The following is a 24,806-nucleotide window of genomic DNA, read 5'->3' on the forward strand; positions in this document are numbered from 1 at the left end:
ATACTTCATGTGTGCATGTTTTCCCCTTCCCTTTATCCTGTAAATGTTGTTGATCTGTAATGGCCGACAGCTACAATATTAACTTCTCATCACAATTGCTGACTAACCTACCAAGTGTTTCCTGCATTCTTTGCTTTCATAAGACCATAAGACATAGGAGCAGAAATTAGGCCCTTCAGCCCATCGAGTCTGCTCCGCCATTCAATCATGGCTGATTAGTTTCTCAACCCAATCCTCCCACTTTCTCCCCGTAAACTTTGATCCCCTTACCAATCAAGAACCTATCTCGGTCTTAAATATACTCAAATGCCCTGGCCTCCACAGCCTTCTGTGGCAATGAATTCCATAGATTCACCACTCTCTGGCTAAAGAAGTTTCTCCTCATCTCTGTTCTAAAAGGTCTTCCCTTTACTCTGAGGCTGTGCCCTCAGGTCCTAGTCTCTCCTACTAATGGAAACATCTTCCCCACATCCACTCTATCCAGGCCTTTCAGTATTCTGTAAGTTTCAATCAGATCCCCCCTCATCCTTCTAAACTCCATCGAGTATAGACCCAGAGTCCTCAAACGTTCCTCATATGTTAAGCCTTTCATTCCTGGGATCGTTCTCGTGAACCTCCTCTGGACCCTCTCCAGGGACAGAACATCCTTCCTGAGATACGGGGCCCAAAATTGCTCACAATATTCTAAATGTGGTCTGACCAGAGCCTTATAAAGCCTCTGCAGCACATCCCAGCTTTTATATTCTAGTCCTCTCGAAATAAATGCCAACATTGCATTTGCCTTCCTAACTACTGACTCAACCTGCAAGTTAACCTTAAGAGAATCCTGGACTAGGACTCCCAAGTCCCAAGTTTTGTTTCAGATTTATAACATCAGTAGTTTTTGATTCGCTGCCACCTCCCCTTCTGTGCTCTTTCTTGTGAAAGTATCGCCAGGAATCTCTTCAGAAATTCTCCTACTCCATCCCTGTATTTTTGTGCCAAAATTTGGGAGGAATCCCGTTCACCGTGTGTCCAGGATTTTCATCTGTCTTCTGCTGAAGTTACGGTGGTTAATTGGGAGAATCCCCAAGGAAATTCCTGGCACAGGCCTTCATCCTGGTATGATAACCAAAACTCAACATGTATTGGGTAGTGATCCGAACAATGCACCATACAGTTTTAGTATTACTTCTCTCTAAAGCTTCTACTTTGTTCTTCAAGCTAAAAAAACATTTTTCAAAACTGCTGTACCTCACTTTCCATCCACTGGCAATGAATTGCTCAATGTAATTCCTCTGTCCCTTTCCAAGTCTCCCTGTGCTGATTCAATTACATATTCAGGCTGGTTTGCATCCTACTCAGGCATTAAGACCTGGTCAAAACTCACCAATAATATCCTACATCACTGAGCCCATGCCACATGACACCTCCTGGTTTCACCCTTGACTTCTCATGACTCTCAGAAAGGTTAGTCACTCCATCTTCCTCCATTGCTTCTACTCAGTGAGCTAGCTAACAATACCATCCTGCCATGGTTTCACTCTGCCCTGTTCCAACGTGGTCAATACATCACCTCCCACGCCTTTCTCTCCCCACACCTGCACCGTCACCTCCAAGTTGCCTGATAGAATCAAGGACATTTTTTGTACAAAATTTTATTTTGTTCTTTAACATTTTTAATTTTTTTAAGCAGAGAAAAGAGATTTGGAAAGTTACTGTCCTTTTGGGAAAATAATGATTTTCACAATGCTTTTAAAATTGGAGGTTAGTAAGAAGATTAGAGGAAAACTTTTCAAACTACTTATTCCAAAACCAAAATGGCTTGCACCTCAGTCATTGAACTTCAGTATGCAGATGATGCTTGTGTATGTGCTCATTCAGAAACTGAGAAAATGGACCTAACACTAAATGCCCAGAAAACTAAGGTGCTCTTCCAACCAGCATTTACAGTACAATGCTACCCCTACCCCCATCAATTAAGGACATCAACGAGACCCTGGAAAATGTGGACCACTTTCCATATCTTGGAGGTCTCTTCTCAACAAAGGTAGACATAGTTGATGAAATTCATCATCACCTCCAATGTGCCAGCTCAGCATTCGGCCAAGTGAGGAAAAGTGTATTTGAGGATCAGGGTCTCAAACCCGAGATTAAGGTCACAACTGCTTGGGCACCAATGATCCCTGCGCTCCTATATGCTTCAGAGACTTGGACATCCTACAGCAAGCACCTCAAAGCACTGGAGTACCACCAGCTGTGCCTTTGCAAGATCCTCCAAATCCAATGGCAACTCGATCCAACAGCAGCATCTCCATCCAAGCTAACTTGCCCAGTGTCAAAGCCTTAATCACTCCACCGGGCAGGACACGTTGTTCGTATGTCTGACACCAGGCTCAGGAAGCAATTGTTCTACTCAGAACTTGGCCGTGGCAGGAAACTCCCAGGAGGACACTTTAGGGATGCCCTCAAAGTATCTCTGAAGAAGTCAAACATTCCCACCGACACGTGGGAGACCCTGGCTTGTAACCGACCGAGATGGGGGGGGGGTGCGGGCACTGAACCCTTTGAAAGCCTTCATTGAGAATGTGTAGAAGTGAAGTCGAGGAGCGGCAGAGAATGCACAAAACCTCCAAAATACCTCAACTACCCATCCCTTCAAGCGCCACCTGCCATGCAGAGTTTTGCAGATCGCGCATCGGGCTTATCAGCCAACTCAGAACCCAGTGAACTTGAGTGGAAGTAAGTTATTCTCGATCCTGAGGGATTGCCTAAAAAGAGTAAGGCTGTGGATTAAGGCATGAAGGAAAGGAAGATTTATGCTAGAAACCAATCGTATAAAAAAAAAATACTATCCAGATATCTAAACCCCACCTGTAGGAACCCAGGCCCTAGAAGCTATCCCAGGAAATGCCTCCGAAAAACTGTTGAAGCAAATCCTTAGGAGTTCAGGTAGGGAGCAAAAGCTGGAGAGTGAAATTGTTAGGTAGGAATTAAAGCAATTGAAAAAAAAAATTCAGAAACCTGCCACTGAAAGTATTGGGCCAGGGTTGAAAACCACAGTTCATTACAAAGGAAGTTGATGAGGTACAAATCCAATCAATGTAACTGCAGTCCGAAGCTAAGGTTTCAGAGGCCAGTGAGAGGCCTGGAACCCCTTACAGGATAGTCTGGTGACACGTCCTTTGAAATTATTGAATTCTTTCTATAATGGGGTAGGACCTCTCTGCTCAGCACCTTCAGGGTCACTTCAAACTGCACGCTCTCACATTAGTGAGACCCTCTCTTAGCCTACATTGAGCTGGTCTGCAGCAGACGTCTGTTGAAGGCCGCATGCCTCCCTGAAAATTACAACCGTGCAGAAGGTGAGCTCCTAATGAATGAGCTCCTTTACTATGTCAGCTGGCCTGCTGATCGACGTGGGGCACTTCGCTGGCCTGCCCTCCTCCCACTCTCGCCCCACCCACATGAATATCGCTGGTGTCGGGAACACGGGCGGCAAACTGGCACACAGGCCATCAGCATCAATTTTTTTCCCGCTGCCCACCTCCAAATCCAGCCTCAAGGTTCAAAATTATAACTCAACTACAAGCTACCAAGACGGACATTAAATCGATCTGGATGTACGGGCTGGATTTTATGGGGCGCTGTGGTCCCCGACTGCCTGGCCGAAGAGTCTGAGGCGCGCCTGCCCACCGTACTGACGGCATCCCTGAGAGCAGTGTTAATTGCTTTAAGGCGAGACTTCTGTTCGTATCTCATGAGGAAGTCCCGCCTTCGAGGGATGCCGGCCAATCCGATGGCGACACCAGGTCAGCAACAGCAGGTGGAAGCGGTGGCCACTGCTGGGACTACAAGCAATCCCGACAAAGAGGAGGAGTCTGGACTTAAGGTAAGTCCGGGGCATTGTTCGGGACAGGCAGGCAGGCCCCGGCAAGGGGATGGTGGACAGGCCCCGGCAAGGGGATGGTGGACAGGCCCCGGCAAGGGGATGGTGGACAGGCCTCGGCAAGGAGTGGAAGGCTGGGTTTGGGAAGCCAGGCAGGGAGGGCAAAGGGGTACGTATGATCTTATGAGGAGGGTGGGGTCGGGGAGGAGTGCCAGCCTGCGCAGTTAAAGCTGTCAGGCTACCCGCTTGAAGAAGGCCTGGCCCTGCCCCAGGTAAAATAGCAGTGCGGGCGGGAGGAGGCCCTTAAGTGGCCATTAATTGAGCCTCCACCACCCGAAGTAAAATTTCATACAGATCAGACGCTTGGCCTAAATAGCCAAGTGGTTATGGTACTGGGCTTGTAACCCCAAGATCAACAGTTCATACAGGTCAGAGGCAAGTGAGTATGCAGCGGGCAGGCCTCCCACTGGATCTTACAAGCCTCTTTCCTCCAGCCCGCCCCTCCACCTTTGACCTTCAAACCACCAGAAAGGGAGGGTAGAATCCAGCCCTATGTGTGTGTATTGAATCCTGGTTTATATCGATAACATGATCAGTGGGATGTGTGGTAGGAGACAAATATTCTGACTATTAGTTACCTGGAATTCTGTTTGGCATACCACTTTTCACAATATTTATTCTTGATGCCTGTCATCTAGAAATTTGTAGGCCTCTCTGCCTCAGCAAGAATGTTATAAGGTGATTAAAAACTTCATGTCTAAATTCTATACCATGATGAACAATTTATTCAAGAGCTCCCTATACAATAATTAGGAGTCATTTATTGTATTCAATTATGCCAGTAGATGGGAAAGATTTTAACTAGAGGATTGATTTCAACTGGAGGCCCCATGTCTTCGGAACAGTTGCAAAGAAGAGTTATATTGAATTCGAAACGTTAACTCTGTTTCTCTCTCCACAGATGCTGCCAGACCTGCTGAGCTTTTCCAGCACTTTCTGTTTTTATTTCAGATCACCAGCATCCGCAGCATTTTGCTTTTATTTTCATATTCAACAGGTGTTCCTTTCATTAAAACGTTCACATCAATTCCAATATATTTTAGATTGCATTGTCCAAGTGTCCTCTGCGGTAGGAGCGGAGATGAAAACATGTTGGTCCACTTTGTACTCATCTGATTTAACCCTATAGTCAAGTGCTTTGTATCCTGCTATAACCTGTGTTAGTGTGTGCACATCAAGAGCAGCTGGAGAATTTCGCTGGTCAATAAGCACCCATGAACCAACATCAACAAAACAGATAAATGGCCATTAATCTCATTGCTGTTGGTGGGAGCTTGTGTGTAAATTGTCTGCCATGTTCACTCACATGACAAAAAAATTCCAAAGTACTTTGACTGTGAAGCACAGCATCCTGGGAAATTAAAGACCGATATAAATGTAAATCTTTGTGGGAAACCTAATGTATCCTTGTGGGATCAAGAGGAGCCTTCACATTCCTCCTAGTCCCACAGGGAGTCCTTTAAAATCTATTCAAAAAAATTAAACTTATTTGGGGTTCCTATGGCCCACTGTTAAAATGGCAGACATGTCCCAGTGTTTCTGTTATCCTCCTGGGAGTTTCCTGCTACAGCCAAGTTCTGAGTAGAACACTTGCTATGTGAGTCTGGTGTCAGACATATGAACAACATGTCCCGCCCGGTGGAGTGATTAATGCTTTGACCCTGGGCAAGTTAGCTTGGTTGGAGACGCTGCTGTGATGCCACTAGGGCACAGCATTGCAATTCCAATTAGGCCCTGCTTCCTGTGTTTGATTGCCATCTAATTAAAATGGGGGAGGAGCACATCACAACCAACTCCCCCACTCTTACCCCCAACCCACATTGCCTGTATCACTTTACTCAGGTGATGGGCAGGATGGCGTGGGGGGGAGGTTTGGAAGAATTCAAATCCCCCCTTTAGTGTTTCTCAGGTCACCTTCAAAAAGATTTTGAAGATGTGGATGGTGAGTTGGGGCATGGGGGTGGCAAAGTTCATATGTAAAACACATGATAGCCAATTCAGATCAGGAAAGATGACCTATTTTCACAGCTCCTGGCTACGTGATCACATAATTAAACAGTTGCAGGTATGTAGTGGCAGTCATATGCAAGAGTGTTTGTATTTGTTTATAAGTGTGACCTGCACCGCTGTAACCAAGAAAATACTTAAGGTTTGAAATGTTAATCCTTATGAAATGGTGCATCATCAGAATTAGTGTCAGCAAGTTTCACAGGAGATTCTCACGTAATATAACAAGGGCATATGTAATGGGTACGCATAAAAGTTTTCTTCCATCTACTACTTAACCACTATGTCATTGAAGACCTTCCTAGTGAGGTATAAAATAGAGAAACCTAAGGCAAAAGTTGTGGTTAGGAGATTTGACTATAATCTGAATAAAACCTACTATCCAACTCAACTAAATAGATCAGACCTTCGGTATCACAAAATTACAGCTGTGCTACAGATTTTAACATCCCATTTCCAGTAAGAACTTTATCTGCTTCATTTTCAAATGCCTGGCTTAAAAGTAATTACTTACAAAGATGATTAAATGAAATACTAATTTGAGCAGTCTCCCTGGTTACAACCCACGTCCCACGATTTGTTCGGTTTGGCTGTTCTTCTGACAAGTGTACATCCTTCCTTCAACTTGTTGGTGAATTAGACTCCTCCGCAGTTTCCACCAGCATGGCCTTCTTTAGCCAGCACAGTCCTTCAGGTGAGGCAAATGAAGAGTCAAGTTTTTGCCAGGTTAACTTGTTCCACTCTGTTTATTAGCTTCACTTTGCAGTGATACTTGCTGAGCACCCACAGCTTATAACATTTTCTAAACTTCTGCTGAAAACCTGAAACTCCACGAGTACATTGAAACTGAAAATCACTGGGCAGGGGAGTCATGAGAAAACAGAAAATCTTCTGGGATTTCAGGTTGTGTGCTCCACTTACTTGACAGAAGTGTTTAATTTTGCTGCAACTGCTACTAAGTTCAGGAAAAGGAACATCTGCTTTATGGCTCTCATTTTCTTTGTTGATAAATAGAAATCCCGCTCGGTGGAAACAGTTCTACCAGCAGTAGTTACGCGTGTGGAAAATTATGATTACTGAAGTTGCCAAATCCCCACTCATAATGTGGCACTTGACAGTTCCGGTAATGATTTTGTGATGGAATCCATAGCTTTTGTGCAGTGTGTAAGACAGAGTTCATCATTCATGCATAATTACTCCTTGTATATGTTAATGAGGGGCTTAATGTCTGTTTTAGGTTCCTCAAGGGAAATTGGCTTTTCACTACATTGAAAGAAGCATTATCACAATACCCCATTTGCACCAGAGCAATCCATTTAGCCAGCTCTTTAAATCCCTAAGGGAGGAGTTGACTCTAAATTCCAGTTCTGCTGAATTTAACAAACACTGGCCAAAATTAGGATGACATATTGACAATTAAAACATATAAACAGACAAACAATGATAGACAGGATAAGATCCTCTTGTCCCATCAGTTTATCAGCACAATACACACTCCCCTCATCCTACCCGAAAGCCACATGATCTCCTGTGAGAGGCAAGAAACCAAATAAAAATCTAGGCCATTTCCAGAGAAAAAAAATTGTAAGTAACTTCTCCAACCCACTTTGTCAATCAGAATTTATTCAGGGAGACCACACCAGCCCCAATTAATGTTAAACAGTAACAGAATTACCTGGAAAAACTCAGCAGGTCTGGCAGCATCGGCGGAGAAGAAAAGAGTTGACGTTTCGAGTCCTCATGACCCTTCGACAGAACTTGAGTTCGAGTCCAGGAAAGAGCTGAAATATAAGCTGGTTTAAGGTGTGTGTGTGGGGGGCGGAGAGATAGAGAGACAGAGAGGTGGAGGGGGTTGGTGTGGTTGTAGCGACAAACAAGCAGTGATAGAAGCAGATCATCAAAAGATGTCAACAACAATAGTACAATAGAACACATAGGTGTTAAAGTTAAAGTTGGTGATATTATCTAAACGAATGTGCTAATTAAGAATGGATGGTAGGGCACTCAAGGTATAGCTCTAGTGGGTTTTTTTTTTTATTTTATATAATGGAAATAGGTGGGAAAAGGAAAATCTTTATAATTTATTGGGAAAAAAAAAAAGAAGGGGGAAACAGAAAGGGGGTGGGGATGGGGGAGGGAGCTCACGACCTAAAGTTGTTGAATTCAATATTCAGTCCGGAAGGCTGTAAAGTCCCTAGTCGGAAGATGAGGTGTTGTTCCTCCAGTTTGCGTTGGGCTTCACTGGAACAATGCAGCAAGCCAAGGACAGACATGTGGGCAAGAGAGCAGGGTGGAGTGTTAAAATGGCAAGCGACAGGGAGGTTTGGGTCATTCTTGCGGACAGACCGCAGGTGTTCTGAAAAGCGGTCGCCCAGTTTACGTTTGGTCTCTCCAATGTAGAGGAGACCACATTGGGAGCAACGAATGCAGTAGACTAAGTTGGGGGAAATGCAAGTGAAATGCTGCTTCACTTGAAAGGAGTGTTTGGGTCCTTGGACGGTGAGGAGAGAGGAAGTGAAGGGGCAGGTGTTGCATCTTTTGCGTGGGCAAGGGGTTGTGCCATAGGAGGGGGTTGAGGAGTAGGGGGTGATGGAGGAGTGGACCAGGGTGTCCCGGAGGGAGCGATCCCTACGGAATGCCGATAAGGGGGGTGAAGGGAAGATGTGTTTGGTAGTGGCATCATGCTGGAGTTGGCGGAAATGGCGGAGGATGATCCTTTGAATGCGGAGGCTGGTGGGGTGATAAGTGAGGACAAGGGGGACCCTATCATGTTTCTGGGAGGGAGGAGAAGGAGTGAGGGCGGATGCGCGGGAGATGGGCCAGACACGGTTGAGGGCCCTGTCAACGACCGTGGGTGGAAAACCTCGGTTAAGGAAGAAGGAGGACATGTCAGAGGAACTGTTTTTGAATGTAGCATCATCGGAACAGATGCGACGGAGGCGAAGGAACTGAGAGAATGGGATGGAGTCCTTACAGGAAGTGGGGTGTGAGGAGCTGTAGTCGAGATAGCTGTGGGTGTCGGTGGGTTTGTAATGGATATTGGTGGACAGTCTATCACCAGAGATTGAGACAGAGAGGTCAAGGAAGGGAAGGGAAGTGTCAGAGATGGACCACGTGAAAATGATGGAGGGGTGGAGATTGGAAGCAAAATTAATAAATTTTTCCAAGTCCTGACGAGAGCATGAAGCAGCACCGAAATAATCATCGATGTACCGGAGAAAGAGTTGTGGAAGGGGGCCAGAGTAGGACTGCAACAAGGAATGTTCCACATACCCCATAAAGAGACAGGCATAGCTGGGGCCCATGCGGGTACCCATAGCCACACCTTTTATTTGGAGGAAGTGAGAGGAGTTGAAGGAGAAATTGTTCAGCGTGAGAACAAGTTCAGCCAGACGGAGGAGAGTAGTGGTGGATGGGGATTGTTCGGGCCTCTGTTCGAGGAAGAAGCTAAGGGCCCTCAGACCATCCTGGTGGGGGATGGAGGTGTAGAGGGATTGGACGTCCATGGTGAAGAGGAAGCGGTAGGGGCCAGGGAACTGGAAATTGTTGATGTGACGTAAGGTGTCAGAGGAATCACGGATGTAGGTGGGAAGGGACTGGACAAGGGGAGAGAGAAGGGAGTCAAGATAACGAGAAATGAGTTCTGTGGGGCAGGAGCAAGCTGAGACGATCGGTCTACCGGGGCAGTTCTGTTTGTGGATTTTGGGTAGGAGATAGAAGCGGGCCGTCCGAGGTTGGGCAACTATCAGGTTGGAAGCTGTGGGTTAAACAGTGCCTATCTTTTGTACGAGATGGTCTCTGCCTCAGTGAGAAACAGGACCAGCTCTCACTGGAGGGAATTCAACGAATCATGATACACCACAAAAGCTGTCCACTGTTCTCTGCGAAGCATCTCCTAACATCTAATCTGCATCTGGCCTTACGCACCTTGAGATTGTAATCTGTGGTCTTCCCTGCCCTATTTAGTTGGAACAAGCTGTCTACACAAACACAATCTAATCCCACCCTCAGTTTAGAAACATCGATCATCCAAGTCTACACTTCTCTCAAGTACGGAGATCCAGCTCCTTAGTCTTAGTTGGACAACGAAGATGCTCCAAAGTGGGAATTTTGAAAGATTTCCAGGTCTTAGAGAGGATACAGGGGAGATTTGTTAGAATGGTACTAGGAATTCGGGGTTTCAGTTCTGTGAATAGATTCGAGAAGGTGGGGCAGTTCTCCACAGTGCAGAGAGGGTTAAGGAGTGGTTTAGTAAACCTATTCAAAATTATGAATGGTTTTCATGGAGTAAATAAAGAGAAACTGTTTTCAGTGGCAGACAGGTCGATGAGCAGAGGACCCAGATGTATGGTAATTGGCAAAAGAACCAGAGGTGACATGAGGAAGAATTATTTTACTAATGGTACGGCATTAGAATGCCCAGATTTCTTTCATTCTCCAACTTCAGCAGTTTTTCCTGAAGATTGTATGCATGTCCAGCATTCACCCTGCCCATTTGCAGATCATTGCATTTTTCTAAGTTAAGCACTATTTGCCAATCACAGCCCAATCCTCAATGGGTGAATTCCTGCAGAGGCAGCACGAGAGGGAAACAGGGCACCTCGACCTCCCCTCAGGTGCTCCTTCCCCTCAAGGAGTCAGGCCAGGGCACCTGCAGGGAGGAGGAGAGGCAGCTGGACAACCCTGGGTCATCCACCCAGGAATCTCAGAGGCTGTCCGCTCCTTCTGAGTCCCTTTTGCCTGTGACCCCCTCAACCTCATCCTCTGTCACCGCAAAGGGAGCAGCTGGCCCACAGGAGGACAGCCAAAGCAAGCCTTGGCTCTCAAAGCCTCGGCTCTCCAGAGGACCTACACTGAAGTCGTCAGAGGCAACAGGGCCAACCATTGCACAGGCTGTCCCCACCCCTGCTGCGGATGTCAGGGCAGCAACTAGAAGTCTAAGACATTCGAACGTTAAGAACGTTAAGAAATTCTGATCACAGTTGGTTGCATGGGTGAACACATTTTCTCACTTTACAATCAGGAACTATATTCACTTTCCCTGAATAATGTGTAATGGTGTCTTTCAGCTTCATTGACAGGCTTTGTGAATCCTCCCTCTCCACTAGCAGTTCAGCTGCATGCAGCTGGCCAACGAGTGATTCTGGAAGGAGAAGGGTGTGTGTGGCAGGTCCTTTCAGAGCCTCGCACAAGCACTGTCCCATGCACACAAATCCTTCCCGTATCACACTCATCTCAATGTCCTGAGCATTTTCAATGCTGCTGCTGGGGTTCGCTTTTGATTGTCCATCTGAGCTGACCTGCACCTCCACCCACCCACTGATCACACTCCCATGCAGCAACTGATCTTACCCACCATGACTCTCGCTTCACTTTTGATTTAACCAGCATGGTAGCGCCACAGTTTTTCTTTCACTCCCCCATCCTTTCCCCTCGCCCAGGCACCCATTTACTTTCCCCCCAAGACTGTTGACCCCACCCCGGCATCACTTTCCACCTCCTCTCCGTGACCGACCAGCCTCAACCCTTTTCCTTCGGGGATGTCCAGGTGAACGCATACGTTCCCTTTCTTCCTGAAAATCCCACCACCATCCACGTTAACCACCCAACCTCCTTCCCATCCCCAGAGTCCATGTCTGCCTCCGAGTCCCCATTAACCACCCTCGGCACCCCTTCCATCTACCATTGAACTCTCAACGTCCCCCTTACCGTCTCACTCTGCCCTCGGTCGTTCTCACTATTCCCTTGCACCATGCCCACCCTCAGTGTGCTCCCCAGGAGGCATTCATAGACACATCAGAGCCCTCCCTTGCATGTTCACCTGGACAGTCCCCCCTGACCTGGATCACCTTGCCCCCTTGGAACTCCTCCCCCCTTGGAATTCTTTTTCCCCCTTTGGACTCCTTTACCCCTGTGACTCCTTCCCCCCCACCCAGACTCCTACCCATCTTAGTCCTTTCCCCTGACCTGGACCCCCCCTCCACCCCCAAGTATTTCCTCCTTTCTTCCTCTGGCCTTAATCCTTCCCCCTTCCCAACTCCTCCCTCCACCCTTGCTCCTTCCTCTCTCCGCATTCCTTCCACCCCCTGTACTCCTTCCATTCTCTGAACTCCTTCCCTTACACCTTCCAACCCCCTTACACCTACCTATCCAGTTGCTGTCTTCTACCTATTACCCTCTTCTCCCGCCCCCCCAATATTCCTCCCCCCCAACTCATGCCATCACCTTCTCTCCCCTCTCCCAACCTCACCCCCCCGAAACTTTTGATCCCCCCCACAAACTCACCCCCCTACCCAACCTCACCCCCCAAACCCTCGTTCCCCCATCCATTTCTCACAACCCCTGGCACCTTAGTTTCCTCTCCCTACCTCATCCCCGCAATACCTCTTCTTCTCCCAGTTGGTCCTAGACTATCTTTTCCCAACCCCTCCCAAGTACGTCCTCCTCTCCCGATCACAGCTAGACCTTCCTCTCCACCCCCTCAATTATCATCCACAGTGATCGACCCTCAAGTGGTGACTTTCCAACTTCTGTGAGCTGCTTTACAGCGAAGCCATGTCCATGAGAATACACCCAGCATGCCAAGGTCACTCCTCCAGGATCCTGTTGCTGTTGGACTCCAGCATCTTCTGCTCCTCGGACGTCTGAGATGTGAGCAAGGCCTTGGCTCCTAGCCCTGACTGCTGCACATCCCACTTGTCAAGAAGTGTTCTGCAGCAGTGTGTTTTCCTTCCAATGTAGACAGACAATCCAGGGTGGGGGATATGATTCCGGCAGGCTGGCATCAATGATATGCGGATGTATTGCAATGAGGTTCCTGACTTCCGACGGCGAGAAACGCAGCCCGCTACTCACGGGAAGAGCAGACGATTGTAAACTGGTTTCACAACATCATGAAACCGATTTTTAGCCTTCTAGCCATCTTGTCCGCTCACGCCGCCAAACATGCCCAACGCCAGCGAGTATGGAAGGTTCCACCCAGTTTCTCCTAGGTTTCCTTTGACCACTATTCTGCAGATTGCTTTCAAATATACAATCAACTTGGAAACCATTTTGGCTTTCCCTCATACGTCAAGGGAGAAGGGTCCTCATATACTATATCCTTAATGATTCCCTCAAACATCTTTCCTATTCCTGACCTCCAATGAATGAGCTACCGTTACCTAGGTCTGTATTACCTCCTTTTTCAAAGATTGGAATGACATTAGCCTTCTCCCAGTATAAGGGAACAGTCCCTGACTCCAGTGAGCTGTTAAACATACTGACAAGGAGCTTGATTAGTACTTGTCCGATCTTTCCAAGGACCCTTGGATGGATAGCATATGGATGGGCTGCCCCACATGATTTTACTGGAAACAGTATGTTCTGCCAAGTTCCGATTAATGGTTTTATCATTAACATCACAGAATTCTGACAGTCGAGCATCATCTTGAAGAATGAAGACTGATGCCAAGTATTTGTTGAATATTGCTGTCATACTCCGTGAGTCCATTGTAATATGTCCTTGAGCGTTCTTCAATGGCCCAGGTCAGCCTTTGGCAGTTCTCTGACCCTTCACAAAACTAAACAGCTTTTCCCATCACTACCACATCTGCCTCCAAGTCCTCTTTGTCCATTAGCTTTTTAGTTAATCCAATAGCAGCCTTAGTTCCCTTTGGTTATTCCTGCATCTGTCTTAGTTGTGTTGAGTATAATGTGACTTCATTTTGTAGAAATATTTTGATTTATCTTATTTCTTTTTGTACATTAAAACACTCCTTTGCCCACATACAAGTCTTCCAAATGTTTTATTGTTCTCATATACTCTGGAAGGCAGCAACATAACCTGGAGAGGCAAAGGAGGGAACTGTTCCACTGGATACTAGAATGCTCAATTTATACTGTATATAATTCTTTCAACAAGCCAGCACGTCCAATATGGGATGGGCTTAATATAATGAGGCAAATAACAAGAAGACATCACACAAACTAATTTCATCATGTGCACTTCAGTAACACTGGGCACAAGGGATGTCTGTACACCCCTGGCAACAAGAGCTTTGGCCAGCGGGAGGCTGGAAATGGAGGCTAATGACTAAGTGGCCAGTTTCTCTGGTGTAATTGATCACAGACCGACTGCTTACATTGGCAATACAGACATGTTTTAAAAAACAGAGTTCTAAACCTTTCTTCTTTAAGATCTGTAACTGAGGCTTCAGGGGTGCGCTGATTCCTTCCCCCACTAGCCCCCACCCCCCGCACAGAACGCAGGTGCCCCAACAACACACCAGTGCTCACCCAACATATTTCAATGGCCCTGACCCCAGGATATGGACCTAGTTCAGAGCTACAACCAAGGGACGAGTCAAAACCTTTTCCAGTGGGCTAATCTGCTGCCATTGCAGCTCGATTGTGGGCTTTCCAAGTGCATATCTGTGCAATCTAAAGCAATAATGAATTTATTAAATATGTAGCAATGTGTCTCCTCTCCCTCCTTCAGAAAGGAAATAACGCCCGTCACAATGAATCTTATTCTGCTCTGCAAGAACATACCTTTGTAATTCAACATTAGTTTCAAATGCTCCTCCTCAAAAATGGAATGAAAACAAATCTCTTCCAGCTGTTAATGTATAATTATATTTATTGTAACTTAGGTCAGCCCATGTAAAACCCTCCAGGCAAAAGCACAACTGATCATGGAACCTGAAATCTCAGGTGTCAATACACAACCGAGGACTGTGCTTAATGAAAGCTAATTACTTTCAGAGAACTTTCTAGAGATGTAAATATCACTGATGTAATTTTCAGTACTTCTTAAGTAAATATTGCAGTTAGTTTAACGTAATCTGTCTCTCAGAAATATTTCTGTTGCATTGAGACAAAGACAAGCAGAAAACATAATGAAATGGCTATGGGACTGAATTTCCTCAGAGCTTCTCACCCTTAACCGGCGTAACTTTGGCAGAAATTCAGTAGAAACCCCATTTACGCACCTCATGCAGCTGTGGGTTTCTTCTCCTGGCACCAAATGGCAGTTGCGGTTCTGCCACTTGCTGGCAGAATCAGCCTTATGCTTTCACACTCAGTTTTCTTGTGCCAAGTTTATGCACGTCCCCTCCCCAATTCTTGGTAAACGCCGTTTTATATAACCATATGTTTTCACATATCAATTAACACATACAGTCCCTTAATTTGAACACGGCGGCCAGGTTTTCTGCCTTTATCTTTTAGACCTTGCACAAGGTCAAAGCTGCAGAGGCAGCAAAAATCCTTATTCAAGTAAATAGACTGTGCAAAATGGAGAGCGTCAGTCTGCTGTTTTGCTGCTTACCTTTGCACCATCAAATAGGCAAACAAGTCTAAATTGTGCTAGTTATTAAAATTGCCTTTCTGATTCCTTGAGTTTCTCAATAATATGTCTTACTGACTTCTGCACGTTACCTATTTCTGTGCTAAGTTAACTCTAGGAATGGATCACAGTATTCACTAAGGACAAATGTGAGGCATTCACTAATACATCTTCCAATTCTCATCTAATTTACCTTAATCTTTCTACTCAACTTATCGTTTAAAGGAGTTAGTAGTCTCAAAATACAGGTCAGCCATTTAGAACTGAGATGGGGAGAAACTTCTTCACTCAGAGGGTGAAATTTTAGAATCCTCTACCCCAGAGACCTGCAGATGCTCAGTCATCGGGTATATTCAAGGCTAAGATTGACAGATTTTTGGACACTAAGAAAATCGAAAGATATAAGGATAGAGGAGGAAAGTGGAACTGAGGTAGAAGATCTGTTACGATCTTATTGAATGGCTGGAGGTTGCTGGATGGTCTACTCTTGCTCTTATTTCTTTTGACCTTATCTGATCTTCAAATCCTTATCTGTGACACATCGACAATCCTAAATTAAAATCAGTAGCTCTCTTGCTGGTAACTGTAATCTACTGTTCTATTACCTTTTTGCATCCTCCACTCAGCATTTTGAGATCTACATGTTATATCAGCAAGTGTCAAGTGGTCAGAGGCAACATCACAACTAACAAATTCAGCTGAATATGGATACAAAGTCAAAGGCCTTGAATTGCTACAGTCGTTCTCCAACCACCCAATGCAACTTTGACGAGAGGTCTGCAAAACCCTTAGCAAACAAATCAGATACTTGAGGAAGGCTTAAATATTTTAGATGATGCCTCATCACACATAATTTTAACTTTGGCTTAATAGACACTGGGCACAATGTTACAGGGGGCACAATGTTACAGGGGGTGGGGGCAGGGGGGATGGACAGCTTGCCTCCCCTTCCCATAAGTAAAGTCGGGGTGGAGCCAACCCACTCCACGCCAGCCGACCCCAGAGCCATAACACGCTGTGGGCGGGGTAAATAGGGGCAGTGTGGCAATTTCACCCTTCACTGGGGAGGAAGTCCTGCCCTTGGTAGCTGGTAGCCAATCTGACTGGTCAGCAGCCCCATCAGTGGCAAGAGCGTATTAGTGGAAACTGCTGGGACTGTAAGAGGAGGAGAGAGAAGGCCCAAGGATCTCGCGGCCAGGTAAGTCCGGGGTCTTGAGCAGGGAGGGTTTGGGCAGGTAAAAGGAGAGAAGGTGGGAGGGTTAGGGTAGTGTGTTTAATGGTGCAGGCGGGTAAGAAGATGTGGGGGATTCTATCTTAGGGGGCTGCCCCCTGATCCGCAAATAGTAGCCCCCGAAGATAGGACCCTCCCTTCCTTCCTGCCCTTTGAAAAATTATTTTTAAAAAGCGGCCTGCCTACCCCTGCCTGACTGCCCATGCCAACCGTTTTATAGTGTGGGCAGGGCATCATCGGGGTCAATTGGCTTGGAGAGGGAGGAGCAGCATCCTCTGGAAGAAAGGGCAGCTGGGGCTCCTGCACACACCGCTGAAGAGCCACAGTGAGCCATTGCTGGTCGGCGCCCAGCTAGACCCAGGGTCTATAGATGCTGCCTTTCATTCCTGCAGATGACTGAGAACCAGTGTCACTGAAGACTGCGCATGTCTAGGGAACTGGTTGGTTACATCTGCCAGCTATTGCAGGATTTGGCACCACGTGGACATGGAGGGCATCCACTGCCAGTGGCCGTGAAAGTGACAGTGGTGCTCAATTTCTATGCCAGCGGCTCCCTTAAGGGCTCCACAGGTGACCTCTGTGCGATATCACAAGCCCCCACCCACAAATGCATCCATGAGGTCACGGATACCATCTTCGCAAGGGCACACAACTTTGTGCATTTCACCCGGGACCAGGAAATCCAGGATGCAAGTGCGATTGGATTTGCCCAGATCTCAGGTTTCCCACAGGTGCAGGGTGCCATCAATTGTATTCATGTGGCACTCAGATCTCCATCGCAACACACGGTCACCTATATCAACTGCAAGGGATTCCATTCACTGTGTGCGACCACCACAGACGCATCCTGCAGGTCTGCACATGGTTTCCAGGGAGTGTCCATGACTTCTACATTGTCAGTCAGTCACAAGTCCCTGACATCTTCCAGGATCCACAGAGGCTGCAGGGTTGGCTCCTCAGGGACCAGGGCTACCTGCAGAGGCCCATGCGGTGGCCTCAGACTGCAGCAGAGCGAAGGTATAACAAGGCTCATGCTCAACTCGCAACTTGGTGGAGCAAACTATCGGAATACTGAAACTCAGGTTCCAGTGCCCGGACTAGTCTGGTGGAGCCCTGCAATATAGTCCGCAAGGGGTATCACGCATTATCATCACCTGCTGCGTCCTTTACAACCTGGCACTGCAACAGCATGAAGAGCTGGCTGAGGAGGAGATGGAGGAGCTGGAGGTCTCCTCCAATGAGGAGGATGTTGACGGTGATGAGGGTGAGGAGCTCCTCAAAAGGTGAGAATGATGGCGATGAGGCCCTCGCACTGACCAGACGAGGCAGGTGCGCTCGGGAGGCCCTCGTAGCTGTTAGGTTTGTGGAGGATGATGATGACGACATGCAGTGATGAGACACCATAAGATCCTTACATTACATTTATGAATGTTTAACTCCAATCTGGGTAATGGCAGCGCACATACCCTCTTTGATAATGCTCCTGTCATGGAGAGGCAGTGGAGGCCCTAATAGTCGTTCGATTGCAGGAAGACGATGATGACACGCAGTGAAGACACTCCATAGATCTTCACATAGCCTCAGAATGTCTGACTCCTGTGTGGCCAAGGGAAGCTCACTTGTGCTCTGTGTTCAGGGTCATATCAAAGAGATGCAGCCTTGAAACATTAAATGCGCCTGGTCCTTTGTCTGCCTTCAGCACCTGAGCCTTTCAGGAGCACAGCGTCACAGGTCACACATGCTGAAGAAATGGGGGCCAGCCCCTCCTTAAAGGTGCTGAGAGCACACAGAGAACGACGGAACTCAGTGAGGCCTGCCCACGACATTCTGGCAGCAATGACCAGCACCATCGAGGTACAGGCATCACTAATATGTCCAGGGAGTGTGAGGCTGGACCACCACTTTGGTCTGAAGGCTGCATAATGCACAGGGAAGAGGTCCTGACCCTGTCTTTTATCTTGTGCAGAAAGTTTTCTCATCTGAGTGAGAAGAACACTGCTCATCAGAATAAGGACGCATAGGCAGGAAGACATTCTTGGGAGTTTATTGATAATAGTGAACATTAGGCACATTAGTCCTGTTCACTGCAAACAAAAGGAATAAGTTCAAACCTTGCACCTTTTTTGAATTAGCCGGGGACCTACTGTTCTCCATGGCTTTCTCCGTGGCAACACCTCAGCCAATCAGACTTGAATTGCCAACTAATTAGCAGCCCTTTCTCCTGTAGTATAAATTGTTGTGATCTTTTGAAATTTGGCATTCTTGTGTTTGTCCTGATGAGTGCAAGATGAAAATCTTTGGCAACATGTCTCTCTTTTCAGCAATATTAAGGTGTGAAGGGTCTGGAAATTGTGTAAGTTTAGTCTCAATGGGAATCCAGCCGAGGTGAAGGTGAATTAAAATTTTGTTAGATTTTACTACATTTTAAGAGAAAATAATTTAGTGCAAAGGGAAAATCAATAGCTTCAGACGGCCAGACCCTGTGTAATGTAGGAGGCCTGGATGCTTCAGATCACTAGATATCAAAACAAAGGTGCTTAGAACATTATGTACCATTTCGGGTTGAATCATCTGACTTCTACATAGGCAACTTTGTCTCTTCAGGTGGAATCGACCCAGATTTGCACAAAGTGTGGTAGTGGGCAGGTAAACTGATGCCTCACGCCGTATCATCCCAAAGCCACCGCATTAATTATGCATTCCCGGGAAACACGCCATTTCCATGGTGGGCAGCTCTCATTCACCCACCATGCTATCACCTTGCTGCTTCATCACGCCAGGCGCTGCATTTAAAGTGCACATCACGCACACACCTCTCGGTGCTCCCAGCCCTGGACTGACACATGGAAGACGGGATGGTCCCGAAAGGCAAAAAGACTGCAGCCCCTCCACCACCCCCCTCCCCTCCCCCCCGGTTTAGCGACACGTCTCTCGAGTGCCTTTTGAACACCGTGGAGGCACGCCATGAAGTCCTCTACCCCCACTCTGGCCGCAGGAGGGGCAGCTGCATCACCAATCCAGCACGGAAGGTGGTGGCAGCAGTGGTCAGCGCCAATGCCCTGCAAAAAAGGACATCCACCCAGTGCTGCTACAAGATGATTGGCCTCATCTGTTCCGCCAGGGTAACTCACTCTTTTCATCACTCTCAACTCTCAAACCCAACACACGTCCACAGGGATCTCACACCTCAAGGGACAACACCACTAACTCTCACACACACCCTCACATCTCCATCAGGCTCATACCCTTGCAAGCTCACATCCTCATCCTGTCCATTCTCCGCTCACGCAGTGTCTTGTGTCCTGCTCATACTCTTTCCATCCTTTTTCATGCAGGAGAAGCTGGCTCACAACAGCAGGGAGAGGTCCCAGACCAGAGGTGGAGTGGCCCACATTAGGCCCCTCACTCACTTTGAGGAGTGTGCCATTGCGCTAACTGATGAGGACGTGAACCGTGCTTGCGGTGACGGTGAGGTCGGTGGCAAACACCCTCATGAAGATCCTGCGCCACACCATCCCTCTCTCAATGCAAATGTGAGTGCTCTCCCTCCTGCTTTTGACTGTGCTGCCATGCACAAATCATCTTTACTTTGGTTCACAGGGAGCTCTGGGAGGTGACCAACACCCTCAGCCAGCCAGCCCCTCAACTTCATGCACATCCTCACCTTCAGCCAAGAGGACATCTCCTCCGTTAAAGAGCCTGAAATAAGCAGCCTGGAAGACCCGTCACAGCACTTACTCACACCCTCCACCAGCGCAGGGACACACACCTCGGTGGGACTTACATCGAGAGCAGGCTCGGGTTCACAATCTGGTGGTCACCACATGGACACGTGTCTGCAGCAGGAGGAGGCAGGTTCAGCCGAGCTCCCCGGCACTCGGAGCACTGCTGGGGATGAGGCATCTGTGAGGTCAAGTCAGATGATGAACCTCTGGATTTGGCCCTCCAACTCATCCTGCAGTGTCAGCAGAAGGCATGGGAACATTATGCAGAGCTGTTGGAAGCCCTCAACAGTGTGGCACATGAGTTGAAGTGGTGCCCACATGTGCGCGTATGGTGGTCTCCATGGAGAGGATGGCAGACTCCATGGAGACTCTGGTCCAGCGGAACACAGATGTGTGCAGACCTGCACTTCATCACGGTAGCCATGAATGAGTTCCTGCAATGCGAGAGGGAAACGGGGCACCTCAATGTCCCCCCCACTGGTGCTCCTTCTCCTCGAGGATTCAAGCCGGGCCCCCAGGCACCTGAAGGGAGGAGAGAGGCAGCTGGACACCTCTGGGTTATCCACTCAGGAATCTCAGAGGCTGTCCTCTCCCTCCGAGTCCCCTTTGCCTGTGAGCCCCTCAACTTCATCCTCTGTCACTACAGAGGGAGCAACTGGCCAACGAGTAATTCTGGAGGGAGAAGTGTGTGTGTGGGACAGGGTCTTTCAGAGCCTTGTGCAAGCACTCTCCCACATACGCGGATCCTTCACGTATCACACTCATCTCCATGTCCTAAGCATTTTCAATCCTGCCTGCTGGGGTTCGCTTTCAGTTGTCCATCTGAGCTGACCTGCATCTCCGCCCACCCACTCATCACACTCCCATGCAGCATCTGATCTCGCCCACCATGACTGTCGTTTCACTTTCAATTTGGACAGCATAGTCTGGATTCGGTTTTTCATGTGCTCCTCTGTCTTTGACCCTCACCCAGTCACCCATTTCCTTTCCCCCATGACTGCTGCCACTACCACTCACCCCCCACCCCCACCTCTGGCATCACCTTCCACCTCCCCTCCGTGACCTACCAGCCACAACCCTTTTCCTTCAGGGATGTCCAGGTGAACGTGCACATTCCCTTCCTTCCGAAAATCCCACCCCCATCCACACTAACCACCCAACCTCCTTCCCATCCCCAGGGTCCGTGTCTGCCTCCGAGAATGCATGTTCACCTGGACATACGCCCCCGACCCCTTCCTCCCCCTTGGAACCCCTTCACCCATGGAACCCCACCGCACCACCCCCACCGCCTTGTTCCTCACCCCCTCCAGACTCCACTCCCACTTGGTCCTTCCCCCTTCCTGACTCCTTCAGAGACCCTTGCTTCTTCTGCCATCCTTAGTCCTTCCCCACCCCCGACTCTTTCCTCCGGCCTTACTTCTTCCTCCAGCCTTACTCCCTCCCCTCTCCATACCCCTTGCCCCCTCCAAACTCCTTCCCTTACACCTTCCACCCCCCCCTTACACATACCTCCCCAGCTGCTGTCTTCTGCCATTACTCCCCCCTGTACTCCCTCCCCTCCTCCCAACCTCTCTCCATCTGACACTTTCATTCCCCAGCTCCCAACCTCACTCCATCCTGACACGTCTTCCTCTCCCAGTCAATCCTAGACATTCCTCTCACACACACACACACACACACACACACACACACACACCCCCCCCCAAGTACATCTTCCTCTCCCAAACGCAGCTGGACCTTCCCCTCCACCCCCACGACCATCATCCATGGTGAGCAGACCCTCAATGGGGATTTTCCAACTTCCCTGGGCTGCTTTGCGATGGAGCCATGTCCATGAGAATCCACCCAGCTTGTCATGGACATTTCTCCAGCATCCTCTGCTCCTCAGGTGTCCGCGATGTGAGCAAGGCCCTGGCAGTGAGTCCCGACTCCTGCGTGTCACACTTGTCAAGATGTCTTCTGCACCGGCGTGCAAGCACACCGATGTGGACGGACGATCCAGCAGGAGGGGGAATGATTCTGGCGGGCTGGCCTTATTATGATATGCAGATGTATTACAATGAGGATCCCAACGTCCATTGGCAGGGAACAGGGTTCGCCATTGATGAGCTGAGTGTACAATAAAAAACTGGTTTCACGCCGTCATGAAACAGGTTTCTGGCCTTCTCGCCATATTTTCCGCTCACGCCACCGAACACGCCCAATGCCAGCGGGCATGTAAAATTTCGCCCTTCATTATAGAGGGCCCTGCCCAGTTTAGTGCATCCTGCTACCATCAAGATTTCTAGCAACAGTTATCAGAAATCTAAATTCAATCTAAAAGTCATAGTTGATGCCAGTAAGTGTTTCTTTTGTCCATACTGGTTAAATTCATCAGAGCCCTGACTCAGTTTCATAGTTCATCAATCAAGCACGGTGAATTCCTACCATCAACAGGCAACCTTCCACTGCCAAACCCACAAAACCACAGTGGTTCTCCAGCAGGACTGCTTCTAAAGCACCAGAAGAGGCAGATGGGCATTTGAAGGGACAGAAGAGAGAAACAGGTAGGTTAGCAAGGGATAGATCAGAGGGAGAAGTCCAATTCAATGCTAGGGAACCTTGGGAACATTACTGTTGTTTTCCAGGGATTAATGCCACATACTTCATGGCAATCCTAGGAAGACACCAGAAAAATATATTGGGGACCCGTTGCACTTCCCATGTAGTGCACGTAGAAGGGGCAACCAAAGGCAGTTCTAAGAGTGGTGCAGGGGAGGAATTGTGACTGGGTAAGTGATGTAGCAATAAGCCTAGTGACCTACCTTTCCCTCTTTTCTAATACTATCCCATCCAGAGTGTCAAAAAGGAAATGAATAAATTTCTGATTCAAATAGAAATGTTATTCCATAACAAATTGTGCGTAATATTATTATTGATGTAAAGCTCACAAATGTCATGATAACATTATTATAATCCCAGTTTATAACAGTGATAAACCAAGATCATTGTTACAATCAGTAGAAAAAAATCATTAAAGAAACTATAACCTGAGCTTATTAACTGAAGAAAGAATAACTGATGACATAGAATTACGTAAGATACAGCACAGAAACAGACCATTCAGCCCAACCGGTTGATGGTAATGTTTACATTCCACACGAGTATCATTTTCATCATATCGATTTATTACTCTATTAATTTTTTCCTATTTCTCATTCGCTTCGCCAAAATGAATCTATTCCATCTGCCTCGCCCACTCTGTGGAGTAGGAAGTTCCTCGGTCTCACGACTGACACATAATGGGTTCACACACCTTTTCCAAATAAATGTGAGAATCAACACATTCAGCCTTTGAAAGAAAATACGAATTTGCTGCCAAAAACCATGTGACGGAGCTCCTTGATCCAAACGAGAAGCCACAATGTGGAGTCTCTACCAGCCAACAATCATATTTTGCTCTGGCTCACTTTAATGCTGATTCCTCATAGAAGCAAATGTCAAAAGATTATTGGAGTTACCAGCTGGATATAAACAACTCAGGATCAAACCACTTAACCCAATACTGCAAAGCTCAATTATAAAATTATTAAAAGCGGGTACGACAAGACTATTCAGCAGCACTTCCCTCTAAAATTTTTTTTCAGTTGGCTGCTTATTATTTTATTCCCGCTTGGCTACACCACACAACTACACAGTGCACAATATACCATATGTGCTTATTCTCCAGTTATGCTAAATACCTTTAGGCATAGTTCACTATGTTTACAAAGTACAGTCCATTTTAAATTTAGATTAGATTTTAAAGGCTCCTGTAAAAGACCAATACACATACCTTTTTAACCTAGACACCTGTCCTGCCTCGAGGAGGGTTCCAGACCAATTCCCATAAACAAGTGACTAATCTGCTGAAAAATGTTTGGTTTGGAGCAGGAATGATATATAATTAGAGCCAATGGAAGCTGTAGATCGGAATTCTAATCTGGGACTAGTTTTCCACTGCAGCTCTACTTTAGTAACACAGTATTTTAAATACATCTTACCTTTAAACCAGGTAGCCCTGGAAGGCCATTGCTTCCCGAAACTCCAGGTTCTCCCTAAAAGCAGGTAAAGTAAAAAAAAAGTCAAAATGCATAAGCATAATGAAATGATAAGCTATCTCTTCGAACACGTTTTGGTCCTTACATGGCTCAGTGGTCATATTTTACAATGCTCCTGTGAGGCACCTTGGGACATTTTAATACAAAGTGCTTAGAGCACAAATGTAAGCCATTTGGCCCAAGATGTTCATATCAGTATTTATGATCCATATGAGTTTCCACGCATCCTTCTTTATCTCACACCATCTATATATATCTCTATTCCTTTCAATTTGAGGCATTTATCTAGCTTTCCCTTAAATATATCAATAGTAGTTGTCTCCTTGCGGTAATGAGTTCCATCCTCTAACCATGACACCATTCCCTACCAGAATATTTTGACTTCATTTCAACAGTGTTCATTTGCACTCATTTGACATCAATTGCACTCAAAAGCAGTCATTTAGCTATCATTTAACATTGCAAGTAATGTAACTGTCATCATTGTCATCAATTGCCCCAAACCAGA

The 24,806-nt window shown here is 47.2% G+C and overlaps 1 protein-coding gene across 1 annotated transcript in view; it reads right to left on the bottom strand.

The window, feature by feature from the left end:
* Positions 1 to 24,806, bottom strand: part of LOC121279225 (collagen alpha-1(XXI) chain-like) — a 182,488-nt gene that overhangs the window by 88,790 nt on the left and 68,892 nt on the right. Inside the window, exon 16 of the mRNA XM_041190265.1 lies at positions 24,242 to 24,295. Within this exon, the coding sequence (XP_041046199.1) occupies positions 24,242 to 24,295 (54 nt within the window). The remainder of the gene's footprint in view (positions 1 to 24,241; positions 24,296 to 24,806) is intronic.

The sequence above is a fragment of the Carcharodon carcharias genome, chromosome 6 (genome assembly GCF_017639515.1).
Source record: "Carcharodon carcharias isolate sCarCar2 chromosome 6, sCarCar2.pri, whole genome shotgun sequence".
Taxonomy (NCBI): Eukaryota; Metazoa; Chordata; class Chondrichthyes; order Lamniformes; family Lamnidae; genus Carcharodon; species Carcharodon carcharias.